The sequence below is a fragment of the Camponotus vicinus genome, unplaced genomic scaffold, assembly GCF_025532165.1.
Source record: "Camponotus vicinus isolate PSW18456_S1 unplaced genomic scaffold, iyCamVici1.0 SCAF_2, whole genome shotgun sequence".
Lineage (NCBI taxonomy): Eukaryota > Metazoa > Arthropoda > Insecta > Hymenoptera > Formicidae > Camponotus > Camponotus vicinus.
In genome coordinates this window covers 10,950,519-10,972,179 of record NW_028141956.1, presented here as the reverse complement: position 1 = coordinate 10,972,179, position 21,661 = coordinate 10,950,519, and the positions used below count along the sequence as shown (strand labels likewise).

Sequence of the window (21,661 nt, the reverse complement as noted above, 5' to 3'; positions counted from 1 at the left end):
CCACGCGGTTACATCATTTCGAGAGATTGCATAATTTTCATCCATCCCATGCATTCAAATACATTTTGTTGAATCTTTTATATCAACGGTATGATAAAATTAATATAAATGAAAATGAAATGTAATGAAATGAAATAAACATAAAATAATATTAAAATACAATCAGATAAGATAATATATAACATGTAAAATAAATTAAGAAATATAATGCAATGTGCGAGTGTGGGTATGTGTAAAATATAGCGCAGATTGGATAAAAAGCTGTAAATTCTAATAGATGTTATTTTTCCCCTTTCAGAAAATACGACATCCCCTATCCAACGTTCGTTTTGTACGCGAATCGAGTGCACAACATGCTGGGGCCTAGCGCCGACGGTGGGGCTGGTGAGTTGTCATTTTCAGTATCCTCTAAGAACTGTTCAGTCAAGATATATGATGTCTCTCAGTGATAAGACCTAGATTAATGCCGACATTAGATATTTAACGACAACAGATTATTAACGTCAAGGGTGAAGACTTATTTCAAATTTTTGATTTGTTGGGAAAATAAAATTGTTGCAGATTTAAAAGTAGATGTATCTCTCTAAGTGTATCTCTTTAAGAGATACATATACAAAAGAAATTTTTATTCTCGCGTTTAATTTATTTAAATCCGTATGAAATATACGAATACGAGCCTAAAATTCTATAGCACGTTACTTTCTCGTTTAAAGTCCGATCGTCACTCTTAAGACCTTCTCAAGACCCTAGTTAGTCGCACGAAGGACTCGCTTAATGGGTCGCGATGGTGTAACCAATTGTAAATAGTTAATAAGCGATGGCCGATCAGGAGAAGAATAATCCAAAGACTCAGTTACGCTCATAAAAGTCGTAATTACTTCGTGCAATTATATTGACCAAGCTAATACTCGATGGTTTAGTTATGCATCTTACTATACGCTTCATTAGCATGTTACATTCTATATTACTCGATTCTATGGTTATAAATTATAATAAAATTTATCAATTATTTATAATTGACAATCACAATTGTAAAAAAAATTTTTCTTCACAATTATTTTCATTCTAATTCCCTATGTATCCCTAATTATTGCAAGATTTTGTGACGCGATTCATTCATTAATAAAATCGAAGAGCTCTTTACATTATGATCTCCCATTTTTTCCGTCTAATTCAAAGTCTTTCGAATGCTTATCGACATATCGCGATTTTCAAAATATGCGTGTACGATTGTAAAATCGATTTCTAGTGAAATGTATATTCTTCTCGTCTTTTTTTTCTCCAACTTTTTGTTTCTCTTCTACCTGTAGATCTGCGCCCAAAGGGAAGAGGAAGACCGCAGAGGATTCTGCTGGGTGTCTGGCCAGACGAGCACATCCGTGGTGTGATTCGCGCGGTGGTATTCCGCGACGGGCACTCACCCCATATCGTCAAAGAGGAGCCGACCACGATATACCCTACCCTGGCGAACTACGCGGCCTGCAACGGTCCGGAAGGCGCGGTCAGCCCGGGTGCGGCAGCCGCGGCCGCGGTTGCGGCGGTCGCTCAAGGTAATGACACCAGGCATTCCCTATTTCTTAATTGTCCAAATTGATGTTTTAGAAGCGAGATATATTCGTGTAACAAATGCAATCTTATTCCAAAAGTTTCTCTTACACAAAATTTATAAAGTAAATTTTATTGAAATATTTTTAAGTCTAAGCACTTTTTACAACGCAATTAAAAATCTGCAAAATTGTAACAAGATGTATAAAAATGAAAAGAAATGGTTCTTTTAATTCTAAAAATTATTTGAGTCTAAAAAGCCGAAAAAGATTACGATATAAATATTAATTGAAATAAAGAAACTTTCAGGAATTTTCTGTCGTTATTAAGCAATATTATTTATTTAATTATATTTTATTTAACTCTAAGCTTATCAAGAGTCTAATCTTTCTAATCTCACCTTTATTATCCAGGTCTTCGACATCAGATGTGCAGTATGGTAGCGGCGGCGCACTCGCAGCAACACGACATGATGGCAACGAATTTGTCGACGAATCTGTCGACAAGCCTGTCCTCTAGTCTGTCGTCAAACTTACAGGCAGCGATGCAAGCTAGCCAGCATCACAATAACAATAATACAAGTGGCAGTAACGCGAGTGGCCTCGGTGGCAGTGGTATCGGCAACAATGGCAATTCCCCATTGAATCTCGGTCTAGCGAGTCCGGGTTCGGGCGGACCACCCGAGAGCCCGATGGAGAGTCCTCTGGCGAGTCCGTTGGGTCCGCTGATGGATCCGGCGGGTCACATACCTAGCAGCGTGGAGGTCGGCATCGGCGTGAGCGGCATGACGTATAAACCGGCGCGAAGCTTCGTCAGTCCGCGTCCAGAGAATCTCTTCCAAGAGGACATCGCCGACCTGGTGAAGAGTCCCCACGGTCTCAAGGACAAAGATAAGATTCCAGTGAAGCTCGAGCCGCTCACGGACTCGCGCTGCGAATAGTAAGCCATCGCTACGGTGGCTATGGGACGAGGAGCGGAAACGACGACGTCACCGCTGCAAGATCACCGGCCGAGGAAGAACGAGGAGCGTCGATGACACCTTAGGAGGACCTCTCTCTTCGAAGCCGTTAACGGTCGAGGCCCGGTGATGCGGATCGGTAGGTGCTGAGAGTCACTTTGACGCTTCTCGCGAAGAATCGAGCTTTGTCCGATTCACTTTGCGGCACTTCGCCTCCTCGCGCGCGGGAGAGAGTTTATAGTATATATGTATAACATATACGTGACTCTGAACATTGTACGCGAGCGCGATATATTGTGCATACGAGTAGAAGGATGTTAGAGAGAAAGAGGCTTACAATCAAAAAAAAAAAACAGAAACACAGCGTAAACGAGAGATAAGCGTAGAGAGTTTCTCGCCTGGTTTAATATCGAGCAAGTATGATTTAGCGATCGTGAAGACTAGACGAAAATCGCTCAATCGATTCTCTTGCAACAGGAAAGAGGAAAACAGAGAAAAAAGAGAGAGTAAAACCTTCTTCTAGCGAACATACTATAGCTATTGGGTCGCCGGCGCCCCGCGAGTGCGCCGCCACCTTTTTCCAATCTAGATAGTCGTGTCATCGTCGTGTCGTACAGACTATGTACATGTAATAAAGGTAAAACCTACACGCTACACACGAGCGCATATATGGACATACATACACTCACACACGAGAAACACGAGCGCGCCATACACAAGATACACATTCGAAAATTTATACCTACGCATATATGATAACTGTACTTTTAATGCCAAATGTATAATAACTCGTAAGGGGTCGCCTACTGCCGAATGATTGATTATTCGAGACAAATCTCGACGAGAGAGTAAGCCGCCTCGAACAGAGCTAGTTGTACTATCGAGTCCTTACACAACATGTCATGGATCAGTTTGTGATATACCTTAATAATTCTTAGGTATCACGCAAAGGTTTGCTTTAAATTATTTTAAGAAACTAAAAGTAAGATTTTTTTTTATTATTAATATACATCGTGAAAAAAATTATAGATATCGCGAAATTATTTTTTATTTTTGTAAATTATTTTGTAAACATAAATCATATACATATATATGATTTATGAGAGATATACGCTAAATGGATCTGGTTTTTTATACTGCTTCGATAATGTAAAGTTTTCTTTCTTTCTGCGTCGAACGTCTTAACATAAGTAAGCGGACGATAAATTTTGCTACGAATCTCTCCGAAACAGAAAATCTCAATTTTGTCCACGACGCTTTGTGCAAGAGTACTATTTTTTTGATGGGCAGTAAGCGACATCACTGATCTAAGCTCGATAAAAGAACGTGAGGGAGGTGTACAAAATTCACTATGACTGTCTACCAAGCAAGAAAAAACGAGCAAAAAGAAAAATTAGGAAGCGAAAGAAAGAGAGAAAAAGAACGACAGAAGGAAAAAGGTAAGACAAAGTATTTAGAGACGGAGAAAACAAATTTAACGGCTTATAAAGCGAGCACACTCTAGGCCGAGATGATCGCTATAACGTTATTAAGTATAATGATTGCCTTCCTGCCATATTTGGGGTATGCCAAGTATAAAAATTATAAGGTTTAGGGATTAGGGAACGAGAAACTGTGGCTCGACATGACAGACCGTGTCGAAATTTCGATGAGTTCGGCGACCACGAATGCGTGCATCGGTGCGAGACTACGAATCTGAATACGGGCCTGAATGCGAATGTGAACGCGAGTATGAACGCAAGTATGAACGGATGAAAGAGTGAATGAATTGAAAAAAAAAAACTCGTATGCGTGCGTTCTTCTTTCGAAAGATCGTGCTATTTTTCAAAATTTTACATGTCGCGCGTGATTTCGAGTCCTCGACAATCGATGAACGAGCCGTGCCGACCAGTTGTGGAGTGAAGAAGTATTTTAATACCGAGCAAGATTACGCACGAATAAAATTTATTGAAGTTAGTAGATCGTCTTTGCTAAATTCAGTCAATTTGAAATCTTAGACTTGCCAAGTATCACTTTTCAAAATGGTGCTAATGTAAAGATCCTCATTTGATCACTATTACTGTGAATAAGCAAGCATTTTTATTATTATATCTAACAAAATCGGGCAAAATTATGCGCGATTAAAATTCATTGGATCTTATAATCGATCATCTATGCTAAATTCGATTCATCTGCAATTTCAAATTGGATTATCGTAAAGTATCGTTTTTCGATGGTGCTAATATGAAAGTTTCATTAATATCACTATAAACGAATCGATAGTTTTTCAAACAATTTAATTCTAAATGTATTTATCGTAAAAAAAAAGAAACGGAATTTTTTGAGAAATCTAATATCGGCACGCTAGTTCGTGCACGCGCGCGCGCGCGTGAAAAAGAGAGAGAAAGAAAAAGTGTGTAAGAATGAGAGAAAGAGAGAGAAAGAGACTCAATGTAAGTGTAAAAAATAAACAAAAAAAATCGAAGTGGCCTTCGGTGAAAGGGAAAGATCATCGCTTTTCGCTTTTGCTCGTACGAGGCTTTTGGCGAAACAAGCCATCCGTGTTATCCATTTGTCTGGGGAAACTTTTACGAAAGAGAGGATTTAAAAAAATCACAGAAGGAAGAAAATTGATTCTCGCGCCACGCTCATGCAGCCAGAATATTTCCGGATGAAGAAAGAGGAAGGAATCGCGCGTTCGTAGCACGTATCGGCGATTAGGGAAATGAAACATCGGTCAAGCCAAAAATAAAAAAAAAGTAACACGTTATTCTTGATACAAGCAATTTTTGTGCGAAAACGCGATGGTTTCGCGAAGCGACGTAGACGACGAGTTATTCTTAGTATACGCATTGCAATATTTCGATCGACCACGTTTTTCATTTTGACGAGAAATTCGAAAAGCGCGAATTCTATTTACCATTTAGGCATAATGTGTTCAAACGTAAATTCGCGCGAGACGTGCGACGGTAAAAAAAAGAAAAAGATTACGCGAACGGAGAGTTAAAATTTACTAGAGAAATGCGCAAGCCGAAACGCGAAAAATTGAGATGAAAGAGACAAGAGAGAAAGAACGAAAGAAAGAGAGAGAGAAAACGAGAGAGAGAGAGAGAGAGAATACACGAGGTCGCGAGAGCGTGGGGAAGAGAGAGCGAATGCGAAAGAGTTTAAAATTAAATATTGTATAAAAAGAAAAAAAGTAGTAAGTGCCTTCCAAAAAAATTAAGTGTCCCGTAGACCGTGACCACTTGACTAAGCGACGAGAAAAAGTCATTCGAAATTCTGCTGAATGCATTATTCGTGAGATTACGTTTGTAGATATGCTGCGTAAGATTGACACTTCGTTTTTTTTTTTTTTCGAATTAATATTCTATATTCTAGGACACACTCTCGATATAAAAAAAAATTTATCTTTATTCTCGATTAAATCGAGAGAAAGAGAAAGCAGCAGCTAAATTAATAACTTCAGAAGAGAGAGAAATGTCTCTATATAATTCATATCCTCTTTTTGTCCTTATTTCGTTTTAAATTAAGTGAATATTAATGTTCAATTATACTCTTGACTTGATTTAATTTATATTCTATAAATGTAAAAAGCATTCCACCTTTCAAATTTAACATATGTAATTTTTACATTTACATCAATGTTCAATTTCTCAGAAAATTTCTTTCAATTTTCAAGATGATGTTCTGTTCCTTCATTAGATTTGTAGTTGTATCGTTCTTCAACGCAAGGTTTTCGATAGTTCCTAAGCCATTGGCGAAAAAAGAGTATTCTTTTCTATATGTTCGATCCAATAATTTTGAGATAATTGCGCGATGAACGAAATATATTTTGTTAATCAGCGAGCTCTCTCCTATGTCGCATACGCAACATATCTACGAACTCTGTGTGCATGTCAGAATGAATGTCCGAAGCAACAAACTACCCGACAAAATTTGTGTTTTGGATCAATCCACACAGGTAATACCCTGAATGGCATATTCTTGAGATGTTTTCCTTTTTGGTTTCCCAGCAAATAAAGTCGACGTATACTTTAGATATGAGGAGAGAACATGAGGAAAAAAAGATGAAAGAGGAACAGCTTACCGGTAGAACGGAGAACGGCTATTTCGAGAGGACCCTTTTGTTTCCACATTTTTGATATATACATATATGTATCTGTGAACAGATGAAAAAAAAAGAATACTTATATTACATACCTAAGATGTAAGTGAACAAAAAAAGCATCTAATACGCTATTATTGATATAGAACAAAAAGTGAATATATATATGAGAAAAAAAGTATATTATATATATAAATATATATATAAAAAATTGATATATTGACGCTGTAGGATATACTGAGGTGTGTTTATTGCGCGAAAGAGAGAGAACGCGAGCGAAAGAGAGAGAGAGCGAGAGATAAAGCGAAATATAGAGACCGCGGTTCTTTTTTCCGAACGTCGTTGAGGACGAAACAAAAGTTCACGGGCAGAGTTTTGCGCTAGATGAACTAAAGGCTGAAGGCTTTAGAATCGAGAGGACAAAATAGCTCGTAGGGTTTTTATCGGGCCGACAAAAAAAAAAGAACGGACGTGCGTGACTCTTAGGCGCTACCTTAGAGAGCCAATTCAGTTTCTCAGCTCGTGGACGCGTATCCCGTTTATCGATAGACGCACTGACTAGTTTTTCCTTCTCCTTTTCTTCTTTTCTGACAAATTGGTAATTGCAATTATCTCACGTTGAATTCACCCAATTTCTAATTTTTTATAAATTCTTTCATATCTTTGTATTACAAATATAAAAGAATTTAAAAAAATACACAAATTCTATATAGATTTATTAAAATAATTAAATTTTTTAATCGGATCTGATGAAAGATTTCAAAGATGTAAAAGCCAAAACTATCTCTCTCGCAAGAGCGACTATCGATATGCGGGTAGTCCAGGAGTTTCAGATCACACGCATGCAACCGATCGGCGAGAGCTTTCGTTCCACGCACGCGTGAAATCTTTCCTTTGATCGTCGTTATTGCCGCGGTATTGAATGGTGAGAGAAAAAAAAGCTACGAGAGAGAAAGAGAGAGAGAGCGAATTGCATAGCGTACAGCGACAGCCGACTATAAACAAAGCATAAGTAGTCTCCGTACACACGATTTACGACTAGTTTACAGGACGCGCGGCCGACGACGGCGTTTTCCCGCCGTGGAAAGGTTCAGGCTGGCGTATACAATCGCACTGAATTATTTGAACAAAATAATTATTCAGTCGTATGTGCAAGAGAAGGTGCGACTGTGCGAGTCCGAGCCTCCCACGCGAAGCGCGTCGTCGGGACCGCGCAAAGATATACGCCGCGTTTCCGTTTCTCTACCATAGTTAACGTTTAAAGGACAACTTAGGTGTGGCATCTTTCATTTTGCGAGGACTATTAGTCGAGCAATAGGATTCTCGCACACTTTCCAGAATCCGGTTATTTAATCGCACACGAGCCCCTCCCAAGTAACACACATATAAACAGAGACACACGGACATACATAATACATCTACACTCTTCAAAAAGTCGAGAGAATGAGAAGGGGCACACGAGATTGTTCGTCTTAACTGTAAATAGAAGAGGAGCATGTACGGCAAGATTTCATCGTTATCACTGTATAACGTGTAACATATTTATTTCTCATGGAGTTCTCGTTGAGAACTTTCCTTTAAGTATAGCCTAAGATCCGGATTTTATTTCGATCCTTTTGCTCGTCGGAGACGCAGAGCGAACCGCGAACGGGCATCTTTCAAATGAAAAAAGAGGTCTCCTTCTTTATGCCGAAAGCGTTTTTGACATGTGCCCAAGTCGTCGGTGAACTCTCGCGTCTCTCAGGCATTGTCTCGATTCAACTGCGGAAATAAAATGTGCGACGTCCGCAATGAATATTGAAACTAAAGAGTCGAATAATTATTTCAACATCTTGAAATAGTTGCTTACTGTAACCAGATTTTTCCTATTTATTTTCTAGATAAGACTACTGTCTTACTATCTCGTTATCTTTTTATATCGTCAATTTCAGATCTACGATCGCACATTTTTTGGCAATACTCTGCTTTTAATCCGCAAAGCACACAAAGAAAGGCTATCTTTTTAATATATTTATACGATAAATATATGAAAAATTTGTTAGAGCTATTTAAGAATTTAAGATATTTAAGCAATTATTTAAAATTATGATTAATTGAAAAATGATACAAGTGACGAGGAAATCTCTAAAAATCGTATTTATAATTATAGTTAAGAAATTTATTTAAAATGACAAATTTTTCTCTATCGTAGATCATATATATATATATATATATATATATATATATATATATATATATATATTTATAAATATAATTTAAAAAAGGAATTTGAAAGGAATGTATCTCTAGTTAAATAGTCATTATGTTATTGAGATGTAGGAATTTATTATATCTCATATAATATATCGTATATTATATATTGAAAGCATAGTCTTCAAAATGATTTAATCGAGACAGTGCTGGCGAAAATGGTATTATCGATTATAAGCGCGCTCGTTGCACTCGTCGTGTGCGACGACAACGGCGAACGGCAATATTTTATAGAGTTACTATCGTTTTTATTTTCTGCCTTTAAGAAAAATGAGAAAGGAGCACACACACATGCAAGTATTTCTTTTCAGTAGGTAGCCCAATTTGTTGGATAAGTCGCCCGTACCGATATAGATTATATCGATAGGTAAAAATATCGATATAGGTTGTATCGGACAACGCGTGATAACGCGCGCGAGATGTAGCCGTGACGACGACTCGTGAAACGACGTTCGTTCCCGATTTACTTCGAAAAAGAAAGAAAAAAAACGCGCGAAGACGTGCTGCTTCGCGTGCCGTTTGCTTTAGTCACGGACGCAGAAACGCAGAATCGTTCGCCCATTATTAAACGCGTTTCCCATTCCTAACTCTCCCCTGCTCCTAGCCTTTAAATCCCTTACCCCTCAGTCCGGCCCCGAGTTCCATTTTTATTTATTACCGATTAGCTCGTAAGATGACGTTCTACCGCGAGGTATGCTATACTTATAAATACACCCTATATATAGTGGAGTAAGCAAGTTACATTATCTACCTACCTACCTACCTATCCGCGCGCTTGACGGGTGGAACAAACAGATGAATCACGCAATCATACATTTAAGTTGCTACTTGGCACGTATACCTAAGTAATATACTAACATAAACAGTATGCAATAACAAATAAATATGAGAAATAAAAGATGTGTCTCTTTCTGCATCTCCTTATAAAACACCAAAAAATTCCTTATAAAAAAGTTTTCCCCTTTTTATCCTTTTTCTTAAATCTTTTAATTTTAATAAAACTACTCATTTATTGATGAAATATATTAATCGTAAACATTAAGAAACTTTATTTTCATTAAATTTGCAGAAAAATGTGATCCTTGACTGGACTTTGAGAGATAACATATGGAGTTCTGATAATTCTTTTTCGGAAAACATTTATTCAAGCGATATTAAGATATTTATACAATATAAATAGCTTTAATTTTTTTCAAATATCAAATAAAGAAACAACTTTTTGAAAATAATAAAGTTTTTGTTATCATGTCTAAGAACAATTTTTGTTAAAGGAATTCAATAATTTACAAAAAACAAGTTTAATGTGTGTGTGTGTGTGTGTATATATATAAAATTATTATTGATATTTTCTGTAAAATGTGTACCTATATTTATACCTTCTAAAATTAAAAAAAAATTGCATTTTCTAAATTATAAATTAAAAAAAAAAATTAATATAACCCCTTTGAATCGGAAACAATCGAATTATCCTATATTTTTATCGATTTACAATTTACAATGAAATAAAGTAAGAACATTTTTACCATACATTTATATGGTCGGCGTTCTGCGTTATCTACACCTTGTGCACTTTTGGTATAATGTTCTGACTAATTTGCTGTTCAATGGATTTTGGATTTTCTGGAAGATTGTGGTTGGGTTGTGCAACTCCTTGATTGTTCGATGGGGCATTATTCTGAGTATTCTGTGGCACTTGATTTTGCATCTGCTGTTGCGTTTTCTGCTGATTATGTTGAGGTTGGCCTTCAGATTGTTGTTGAACTTGTTGAGGCTGGCTCTGGAATTGTTGCTGAGCCTGTTGTGGCTGACCCTGATATTGTGATTGAGCTTGGAACTGTTGCTGCTGCGGTACTGGCATTTGATACTGTGGCTGCTGTCCTTGATATTGATGTTGTTGTGGAATCTGACCAGGATAATGTTGCTGTGGCGGAGGCTGATAGAATTGTTGCTGTGGCATTTGTCCCTGGTATTGCTGTGGCACATGGCCTATCGGTTGTTGTGGTGATATCTGTCCTGGATATTGCTGTGAAGATTGTATTTGTTGCGGATGATACTGCTGGGATTGAAGCTGCTGTTGGTATTGTGGTGGAAACTGTGAAATATAACGAGAAATGCGTTAAAGAGAGACAGTTACTAGCTTGATAAGAAATTCAGATTTGCAAATACTTCACAATTTCATAGCTACTTACCTGTTCGTGTTGAACAGGTAGATGTGCAGAATCAGGGGGTGGTGGTAACTAACAAAAACAACAAAAAGTGCACAAGCTAGGTTAATTACTCTAATTACTATGGATGACTTGTCTTTTAATCGAAGCAAGATAACGATTATGCAAGTTTGTCAAACGACAAGTTAACAAATGTGCTTATAACTATAGCCGCGAAATCGCGTCTATACAAAGGCCTATCACTTAATTGAAAGATAAAGCAGTACATTTTCTATCTTTATCTCAAACATGCTGTCGAAGAAGTATACAATAAAATCGACAGACAGGAAATTATTTAGATTGCGTTCAAGCCTATCCAAAAGAATAATATAAAAAAATAAAATCACGACATATGTGAGGGTATTTAATTTTGTAGCAGTTATTGATACACACAATTTGTGAAGCCATGATTTCTCTACTCATTTTTAAGTGCATTTACACAGAATTGCATGTGATAATTAAGCTCACCATTCCTTTGGCAATCATGTTTTGTATCTCTTCTTGTCTACGTTTCTGGAAAGCTTCATATTCTTCCTTAGAGTACATCTGTTGTTCATCCAATCCTTGCCATCCTTCGTCCTGTTGGAAATTGGGCTTCTTTGTCTGTTCCAAAAACTCTTGATAACTGTAATAAACAAAAATATAAATATGTTTCTTCATTGCTTGTGATTCTATGATAATTAATTAAAATATTTTAAATGTAAAATTTCATAGTTCATTGAAGTAAGTACCTTATTAGACCATCGTGATTAAGATCAGCTTCGTTAAACACGTGTTCTCTCATTCTCTCCATTTCTTCGCGTCTTTCAAAGATATCGTCTTCTGGAGCACCTTCGGAGTAAAGTTTATCTAATTCTTTCAGAAATAGAGTTTTCACCTCATCTTGATCCCAGAAACCATTACCATCTACATCTGAATCAATTTAAAATTATATGCATAAGTATGATCTTTTCTTTAATGTAATGAAATAACAACATGTATCATTAAAATGATAATATTTTATACCATGAAGATAAAAGAACGTTTTAGGATTAAATTCTTGGTCCTCCATATGATCTTGTTTCTCCCATACCTCCTCCAGTTGTTGCTTGCTAGCAGGATGATGTAACTGAAAATTCATATTATTTAATAGAGAAAAAAATAGAAGAAAACTTATATCCGTTTTCCAACTTACTGGTTTGTGATCTCTGTGTTTCTTTTTCATCGCTTCCAGCTCCTCTTCATATTTCTTTCTCTCTTCTTCCTTCATACCTTCCAAGATTGAAAAATGTTAATTCAAAACGTTAAATAATAATTGTTATTATTATTTACTATATAATTTAGAATTATTTACTAAATTTTGATAATTATTACTAATTTAAGAATAATATTATTAGTAAATAAATAATTAAATCTAAAGAAGAATGTTTTGTTCTGTACCAGCATTACCCTTCATCTTTTGTTCCTCGTCAAATTTCTTTTCCATCTCATATTCTTTAAACTCCTGGCGTCTTTGTTTATCAGCGTCCGCCAAGTCTTTCGTAGTCTGCAAATATTTTAGTAACTATAACTGAATATATCTTTATCAAACGAAACAATTCTTGCATGAAAACTTATTATTTATTTTACATATTACAAAAGCATGAAAACCCTTACCTTGGCAATTAATTTTTTTAAATCATCTATCTCGAACGTATGCGTGTTGGAGTGATCCAAATGATCCGCTATATTCAAATGATTTAGATCTAGACCATTTATTAGATTATGCTCTTTGGTAGCAAGATGTCTCAGTCTTTCCAATTCCTCTCGTTTTAATTCGTCCAACTTTGTCCTGACTTTGTGATCCACGAACTGTAGTTCGTGCGCTATTTTTCCCGTCTATATGTATGTGTATATATATATATATATATATATATATATATATATATATATATTATTATTATAATTATTTATGAATTATTATGAAATATTTATGAAATATTATTATTATGAAATATTTATTAATGAATATTATTATTATTATTATAAAGAAATATAGACTTTTAATCCGAATAGACCTTTGAAAATATTAAATGTTCAACTCTTCAACGGTCGCGTTATAAATCTCGATCTATTCGCTTAATGTTCTATTTTATTGTATAAAATTTTATTTATTAAAATTCGTACAAATTTTTACATCGTACAATTTTATTGTTAAAAAAATTATTATTTAATATTCTAAAACGTTTCGATTTCAAAACAATACATTGATTCAGTGTGGAAAGACCTTTCTCTCTTTCTTTTTTTTTATTATATCTTTTTTATTATGCCATGTTCTATTGTACCACGCTTTCTATATATTTTCATTCATAGTAAAATAATTAATACTTTCGCTAAATTATTATAGAGGTTTATATTTCTGTTCAAATCAATTTCTTAATTTATGAGAGATGATAAGAGTGGAAAACCCGAATGTCGGGCAACCGCCAAGCGCACAATCCAAACATCAATTATTCTTATAATACTTACACGTATATCATCTTCATTAGCCTTTTCTAATTTTGCGCGGAAATTCGTGTCAGTTTCCAAAGCTTGCACTACTTCCCTTAAATATCTGTTATATTCTACCTGATATTCGTTTCCCTAAAGACGATAATTCATAATATTGCAGAAGAATTTAGAAATTAATAGAATCATTTTAAAAATAACTTACTATATTTTCCATGTCATCGACCTCGTTCTCTTTATCCTTGTCCCCATCCTTCTTTTGTTGCGACACAGGTGGTGCGACCGATGTTTGTAGTATTAAAGCTATTAAAAATAGTGGCAAATAGTACTGCATTTTTCTGGAATTATATGAAAAAAATATGAATGTGATAAGAAATAATAAAGAAAATTTTTCCAATATAAAATAAAGCAACATGTTAGATATAACTTATCTATTCAAAATGTTTACTTAAAATCAGTTTCGTATCTTATTTCATCCTGTAAATCTAATGTATCATGTTCTATTTGATAAAAATTAACGATGATGATATGCCTTTTTAGTATAATAAAAAATTGACTAAAAAATAATCGGTTTTATCCGATTTTTTACCTGGGATGACCAAGTCAGGCCACGTGTATTTATACACAATTTACGTCATGCATACGCGTGTAACATCATATTTTTAAAAAGCCGGAAATGTAAAAACCACGAAATATTATGACTATATATATTCGTGAAAACCCACACAAATGAATAATCGACCGTCATAATTCTTAAATAAAAAGTAAATTTCCTAAATAAGAAGTATACGAAGTATAAGAAGATAATACTTAAATATTTACTTAAACTTTTTAAATTTAATCTTGGAATTGTGAAAGCAGATAAAATATTAAATTAATAAGAACATTAATTAATCATTAATAATGGATATATGACATCCATATTAAAACATATGTATGCAAATAACAACCATAAAATAAAGATACCAAAAATAAAGATAAATAAGAGATACCAAAAATAAAGATAAATAAGAGATGAGAAAACTAGCACTGTAAGAGAATATTGTTATTATTTAAGAGAAATGAGGATAAACAGATAAGAGTTATCTCTTCATTTCGATTATTTTTCTACAATAAAAACATTGTCTAATGCAATAGAAGTATATATGTTTAACATATGCAAAATAATAATGAAAATATGTATAAAGCAGCTACAATTGAGATTGTACAATTTACATATATATATGTATATTGTCATTTATATATATGTGAATATTTATATTATTTTTATATGATTATGTATAAAGTGTTGAATAATAGTTTCCACATATTTTCGTTTGCTCAGTCGATGAAACTGTTTATTGCAACATCCATTCCGTATACATGTCAAGAAGTGATAGAGCTGATCTCGCAAATACGTACACATGAATTCGAAAACATGATGTGTGCAGAACATAGAAGCATATAACGCAATCAAGGCCGCGAGCGAACGATTGAGCGAAAAATTGTTCACGAGAGGAAACGCGGTGAAAGTTTCTACGCTAGAATCGCAGCGATTAATCAGGGATAGTCCGAGATTTTCCGAGGACAGTCATATTAAATAACCAATATAGGTTAGAGACAAATTAAAAGATGAAGACTTACGTCGCAATAGAGCGTAAATGACGTCGTGGCTTGCAGATCACCAGATGCCAGTCAGAAAGTGAAAACAGACCGTTCAATGCGACGAATGAGTACACACGAACTGATCATAAACGCGGTCAAATAGCACCTGCCAGTACTTGCTGACGACGAAGGCGAGGAAGCGGGAGAGAATGCTGGTAGCGCCCTCGTACATTGTGAATGAACACATGTGTACCATCGTACGTTGTGTCAATGAATCGCGACGAGTCACGTGTCGCGTACGCTAGATGGTGACGGATGTCTCATTCACGCTCAACTTGACGTATATCAGCTGATCGCGCGCATATACTACGAGATATATCGAGATAATTCGATATCAAAAAATATCTTTAATATCAAAAAATATCTTTAATAACGAATCAAAAAATATCTTTAATAACGAGTTTATTGCAAAAACCATAAAGTTTTTGTAACCCAAATTTGTAAACACGAAAAGATTTTTTCTATCAAATATTAAAAAATATTAAAAAAATTAAAATTAAAAAAAAATTAAAAGTAAATTATTTAGACTATATATTTTTCAAAATAATATAATATAATACGACTGTAGATATCTTGTAATATAAAAAGTAAACTGCAACTTTTTAAATTTATACGTAAATCCAGTTTTAATGGATTACTTTTTTATATTTAACTCACAATAATAAATATAAGAGAGCAAAACTTTGCATTCTTTCATATTGTTACACTTTCGTAATAACTTGAATATTAAACGCATAATTCCATGTAATTATATTATGAAATTATAGAAATTAGAAAGATTGTGCGTGTGAAAATTGATGAATTAAAATAAGAGGCTAAATAATATAGTTTAACCTTCTAAAGAAATTGGGCATAAACCTATCGAGTGCTTCGCAACACAAATAATTGCGACTGTTTCAATTCACAGCTTGATAGTTACATTGGCCCAGTGCCAGATATAGTTGCGAATATACAATTTATACAAGCAAACTTATTGATAGCACTAATGACTTTTTTTTACTAACTTTTTTACTGATGACGTTTTTACACTGAGATTTAATTTATAAAATAAATTATCAAACCGAACGTAATTACAAAAAAATACCATTAATAAATAACATTAATTTTCTACGAATAAAAGGAATCTTCAGTAAGAATTTCGACGCTACACAATTAATTATGCTACAAGTATAATTAATTACGGACAAAACAGACGAAATTTTTTCTCTGTCTCAAAGAGACGTGGTAATAATTAACGCAACGTTATAAGGTCGACCATAAAATTCGTGATCGAACCGGCTGAAGAAAAAAGTCGTGGAGAAAAAAGTCTGCGAGCGCGACGTGCTAAACGCAGTGCTGCGGCAAAGTGGAAATCTATTACCGGGATAAAAGCTCCCTTTCTCTCTCTTTCTCTCTTACGCTCTTTCTCGGGCCAATAACCCCATTTACGTTTTATGGCCAGCTGCTCTATCTTGATTTGGGCGGCAAGTAGGTCCGATGTGTTTCTCGCTCTAGAAACCGGAAAGGGAACACCGAGCGCGCCGTGAAAGGAAGAAAGAAGAAACAGAGAGGAAAAAAAGGAGAGAAAGTCATCGTATCGATGGCGAACGAACTAACGCCGACAGGACGAGGTGGTCTCCGAACTATATGCACGGGTGGGCACTAAAGTTTACGACCACGCCCTGACAGATCGGAACCTGTATCGGACACGATTCTCCACTTGGCTTTAACCGAGTGTCGTCACTTTAGAACATCCGTGCTATTTCAACAATATCCAGAACCAATCCACCGCGAAAATCGCATCAACATTCTTCAACTTCCGAGATCGGAACTTAAATTCTTTTCGTACCTCTCTTATCTCGGTGGTTAAATCCCTTCCGGCTTTTAGTAATACTCGCACATTAACAGAAACTTCATATTATAAATTTCTTTTTTTGTTATAAGAAAAAATCTATTTTTATCAATTAATGAACATTCAAATATTTTAAGATTTCTTCTCTAATTTTCTCAAGAGAATATTTAAAATTTGAAGCCATAGGAAAGATTACTATCTAAATTCTCGACAAAATATTGCATCTGTAATAACGGTATCTCATACGGTGTCCTGCATCAATTGTGCCGCCATCCCTGTCATCGTTATCGCAAGTGGCATATATTCGATAGGCAAGAGCGTGATATGGAATATAGATCGATACAAAGTAAAAATCCTCATTAGATCGATCCCGAAGTAATATCGATCCCCCCCGGTGCCGAAGAGACAAACGCTGTAGTGAATCACGCGCGAGTTTCCCGACATCCCATGAGATGACACGAGGAAGCCAAGCTCCTCCCTCCGGTTCTCTTCCAACTTCCATGGCGAAGGTTTGAATTCTTGGGCCAGTCATTAGGACGTATACCTGTGTCTATACTATCTTTTGTAGCGGCCTGTTACCTCGCCGACCACAATGCTCCGGGACCCGACAAGTGTTTTCGTATCTGATTGACCCATCTTCGGGGCAGGGCTCCGACAAACGGCTAATTTTTCTTCGAGCTAACGATCTTCGTATACCTGACGTCCTCCATCTACTCTCGCCCCTCTTTCCTCCTCTCCCTTTTCATTCCGCTGACCAATTTCGCTTCTTTTGTCTTTTCCCGCTGCTGCGCATCTCGCTTTTTACATCCACCTATCGCAAAACTGCACAGTCACCGGAAACGCTCGCGAGCCGTTCTCGTCATCGCGTAGAGCGAGCTTCTAACATCCCCGTACTCTGGAAGAGCCTCTGCACCTCGCTCTCTCCCTCACCTCCTTCGAAAGCGAAGCTCACCCTGAGAGAAATCAAGCTGACGGCGCATTTATTCTCCGCAACTGGACCACCTACGGTGCAGGAATGGCGTATCTTCTCGAGTCCTGTAGAGGACCCGCCACGAGGCGTAGGTCTAGCAGCTTTTTTTACCGTTACTCACTTCTTTGCGGAATTCGGGAAGGATACAAAGGACAAAAATACAAAATTTCGTTGAAACATGTATATATGTATCTCTTTGGCCTAAGTAAAAGTTTAGTAAAAGTAAAAATGCATTATTAAAGAAAATTTCACCAGGATACTTTAACGTTTTCTTCAAATAAATTCCTGTCACGTAGCTTCTAGAACCTTTTTCGATAGCTTTAAAGTGTTAAAATACTGGACTTATTTTTCTCTTTACAAGCGTTCTCACAGTTGAAAAATCAGATAAATTATACTTTCGAGAATTGAGTTATTGATCGATTTTTCCATATTGCTAGAAATTATATTACGACTTGTGATATAGTTACTCAAAATGTTATAAACATGACGTATAATTTTTTCATCCACTCGTTACTTCAAGTATCATCTCTCGAATCGATTTTACTTTTACTTTACTTTTAACTTTCTCCACGGAACAGTCATGCCAGATGCATGCCATTGGTCGTAGGCCTATCTGACCTACAAATAATTTTCATCCTGTTCCATCTACCGCCTAAGTATCTTCCCTCGTTTCTTCGAAAAACCTCTTATCTTTCAAGAAATTTCTCAGATAATTCACGGCATAATCTTCTCACGCAATCCTGTCAAATTACAGGTCTGTTTCTTGTATTACTATTCTTTTTTACACTTTCAAGTAATCGAAGTGAAACAGGTAAATAGAAAGAAGAAAAAAAAGAGATGTCTATCAAAAAACAGAATTAAGAGGAACAAATCTTTTTCACAGATAGTCGTAAAATTCACTTTTAAGATGAGTGTAAAAAGCGATCTTTAACTCAAGTGTAATTAAATCGTCAGTGACAGTTGTCAAAAAATAAATTTCTTAAACATCTGTTGAGGGTCTTAAACCTGCATTAAAGAGCTCCATTTTATCTACATCGAAGAGCTCCATTAAGAGATGCTTGAAAGCCTGAAGTAAAACGCTCTAAGATAAATGACATTAAAAGAAAATTGTTTCCTATATGTATTATTTAATTTAACTGCCGAAAGGACTCTCACTTATTTATAATTACTAGAAATTTTTACTTTGAAAAATTACTGTATATAAAAAAATAATATAATTTTTTAATAATTTTATTCTATAAAATTCTACAAAATTCATGTGACAATGTTATTATATGAATGAAAAAATCATGTAGCCTCTTTTAACTAAATCTATAAATTTATAGAGATTGTATACAATCTCTATTTCATACAGAGAGATAGAGAGAGGGATCCTGAATTGTGCGACAAGTGTATGACGAGTATTCGATACTAGAGTATCAACAAGTGCCATCGCAAACCGCCTTCAAGAATGGACATACGGAATTACGGAGTCGTACATCGTGCAACCTCTCATTTCCCTCCTACTGCAATCAGCGGCATTTAAGCCTGCCTTTCGAGCGTTTAAGCATTTAGCCGCTTCCGCCATATCTCGCGGTTGTCTTGTACCGGGCATATTTTTTTCGCGGAAACGGATAGCTCTCCCTCGTTCGGTTCCCAGAAGAACGGATGGACGCTGATATGTCGCGGCGATGGACGCTGATCTGTCGTGGCGTGTCGCCGACAAGAATTGTACAAGTCACTGTTGATCCTTATTTACGTAATCATCGAGAAGGAATCCAGAGATGAACACGGATCGTGATTTGGCTTCGTTTAAAACTCAAGAATGCAATTAGGCTTAACGATAGAATTGGAGTCGATAATGAGGTATACAAATGAGCTTTCACAAATTTGTTATATCAGAGATAAATCGATTCTGAATTGCTCGAATCATTGTTAATGGAAAGCAAATGCATTAGTTTCGAAATACATATTACATCGACTTTGAGTGATAAAAGATAAGATACCGTTCCTAGGATTTCTGCATTTTTTTCTAAAAATTTAAAGAGAAATAAAATACATTATCAAAAAAATATAATAACTCGTATCCTTTTCCCATTTATAAAATAAAAATAAATAATTTTCATAATCACATTTTTGGATAGATATAGAAATAAAAAATTGCTTTGTAATGTTACATATATGACCTAACGTCAAAGACTAACGTTACACGATTTTTTTCATGCAAAAATATAGAAAATTCATGTAATAAAATTTCATGAATTTTCTATATTTTCGCCGATTTTTATTACGAAAAGTTTTATATTAAAAATCGCTGACATTTTCTAACACGATTTAATTATCAAGAAGACATTTATAAAACTGGATACACACACAAGACTGTAAAATCCGATCATTTTATACGCAATGATGAATTTGATGGTAAGACAAAAGTCTCACGAAAGCTTCTCGCATGTTAGATATTACACAGCGATACGCTGCGAATGATAATCTAGAACCCGATCGGTTCGAGATTTGCAAGTCCCAGTCATACAACCGTGAGTCCTTCGTGCGATCGCTCCCCTTTCGATATTGCGATATGCAATCATCGATCTGACATGTTTTTTCCTCGCGGAAATCGCCTTCTTACTGACAGCGGTTAAATAGTTTTACACCCAACGAGTCTAGGCGAGAAAGGTCAGCCGGATATCCATCAGCACGAGTTTCGGAATGTATCGGGAATGATTATCGCTATCGAGGATTATCAGTTTCCTTTTTCCTATCATAATCGATAAAGAGGGCAACAGATGTTGCGGACGCATTAGCGTTACAAATGTCACTTTTAATTTTGCACTTGTCATGAACCGCGGGCGAGAAAGGTCAGCCGGATATCAACGACTTTCGGAATGCATTCGCGAAGAATCGCTGTGTTATTACATAGGAGGAATTTTAGCGTTGATGTTGTGAAACGAACGATTGCGAGAACTCATACATGAGAACAGCTGTGCACACAATCGAATAAAAATATTTATTTACTCAACACACTTTGTGCGTGGTAAGATATATATATCTAATCAGCAAACTTTGTGTGTATATGTCACGACAATTTATAAAGTATTTGTCGTTTAATTACGACAAAAGTTTGTAATAATTATTTAATTAAAAGATAACATGTTTAAAGAAAAGCATTGAGATTATATTCACATTTGCATTTGCATTATTATTTTGCATAAATTCATAAAAATACTTCATTTCCATTTTTACTACATGAATAATTATGATGACGATTTACTTGATAAAATAAAATACGGCGATTATATCTTCATAAATTTTCCTCTTTCGATCGTCGAAACTCTTTTAATCTTACATATATCCTATGTCTCTTATAAAAACGATTTATAAGTTAAATCGGATCTTGCGCAAACCGTCGAGTAATTTTATACACACATTGTATTAATGAAGTGTTTACTACATAGATGGTAATAATGAATTGTACAGCCTTGGAATAAAAATGCGATTATGCCTGCCAACGCGCATCCTCGGATAGAAAATGGGATGAATTATGATCGGCGACAGAGCGGCGATCGATGAGAAGTGAGCAAATTGAATTCCAGCTAAAACCGCCACGCTTGTTGATGATCGAGAGCTTTCAAGGGTTTCGCAATACGCACACTCGATCCGAAGTGTATGCGTAAACTTCGCGAACTTCCTCTTACGCAACGCAAACGCGCAACATATTCGCGTGCTG

The 21,661-nt window shown here is 35.6% G+C and overlaps 2 protein-coding genes across 8 annotated transcripts in view; one reads left to right on the top strand and one right to left on the bottom strand.

The window, feature by feature from the left end:
* LOC145967011 (protein bric-a-brac 1) overlaps positions 1 to 10,187 on the top strand; it is a 340,940-nt gene extending 330,753 nt beyond the window's left edge. For 3 of the 5 annotated variants that reach the window (XM_083091565.1, XM_083091563.1, XM_083091564.1), the window contains 3 exons: positions 299 to 384; positions 1,311 to 1,550; positions 1,959 to 10,187. In XM_083091565.1, the coding sequence (XP_082947691.1) occupies positions 299 to 384; positions 1,311 to 1,550; positions 1,959 to 2,485 (853 nt within the window). In that variant the 3' untranslated portion in view covers positions 2,486 to 10,187. Of the gene's footprint in view, positions 1 to 298; positions 385 to 1,310; positions 1,551 to 1,958 lie in introns of those variants that run through there. The other 2 variants (XM_083091568.1, XM_083091567.1) reach the window with 1 other exon arrangement.
* A 102-nt stretch (positions 10,188 to 10,289) lies between these two features.
* On the bottom strand, positions 10,290 to 15,292 carry Nucb1 (Nucleobindin 1). 3 transcript variants are annotated; one of them, XM_083091584.1, is made up of 11 exons: positions 15,134 to 15,292; positions 13,716 to 13,848; positions 13,532 to 13,645; positions 12,680 to 12,901; positions 12,464 to 12,569; positions 12,219 to 12,295; positions 12,050 to 12,152; positions 11,776 to 11,956; positions 11,513 to 11,669; positions 11,030 to 11,077; positions 10,290 to 10,932 (listed from the first exon to the last, which is right to left on the bottom strand). In XM_083091584.1, exons 2-11 carry the CDS (start codon positions 13,842 to 13,844, stop codon positions 10,396 to 10,398), a joined length of 1,674 nt encoding a protein of 557 aa, XP_082947710.1. In that variant the 5' UTR covers positions 13,845 to 13,848; positions 15,134 to 15,292; the 3' UTR covers positions 10,290 to 10,395. The 3 variants fall into 3 exon arrangements, with proteins under 3 accessions (XP_082947710.1, XP_082947712.1, XP_082947713.1); XM_083091586.1 differs by having other exon boundaries at positions 12,473 to 12,569; XM_083091587.1 differs by lacking the exon at positions 11,030 to 11,077.
* Between the last annotated feature and the right edge of the window lie 6,369 nt (positions 15,293 to 21,661).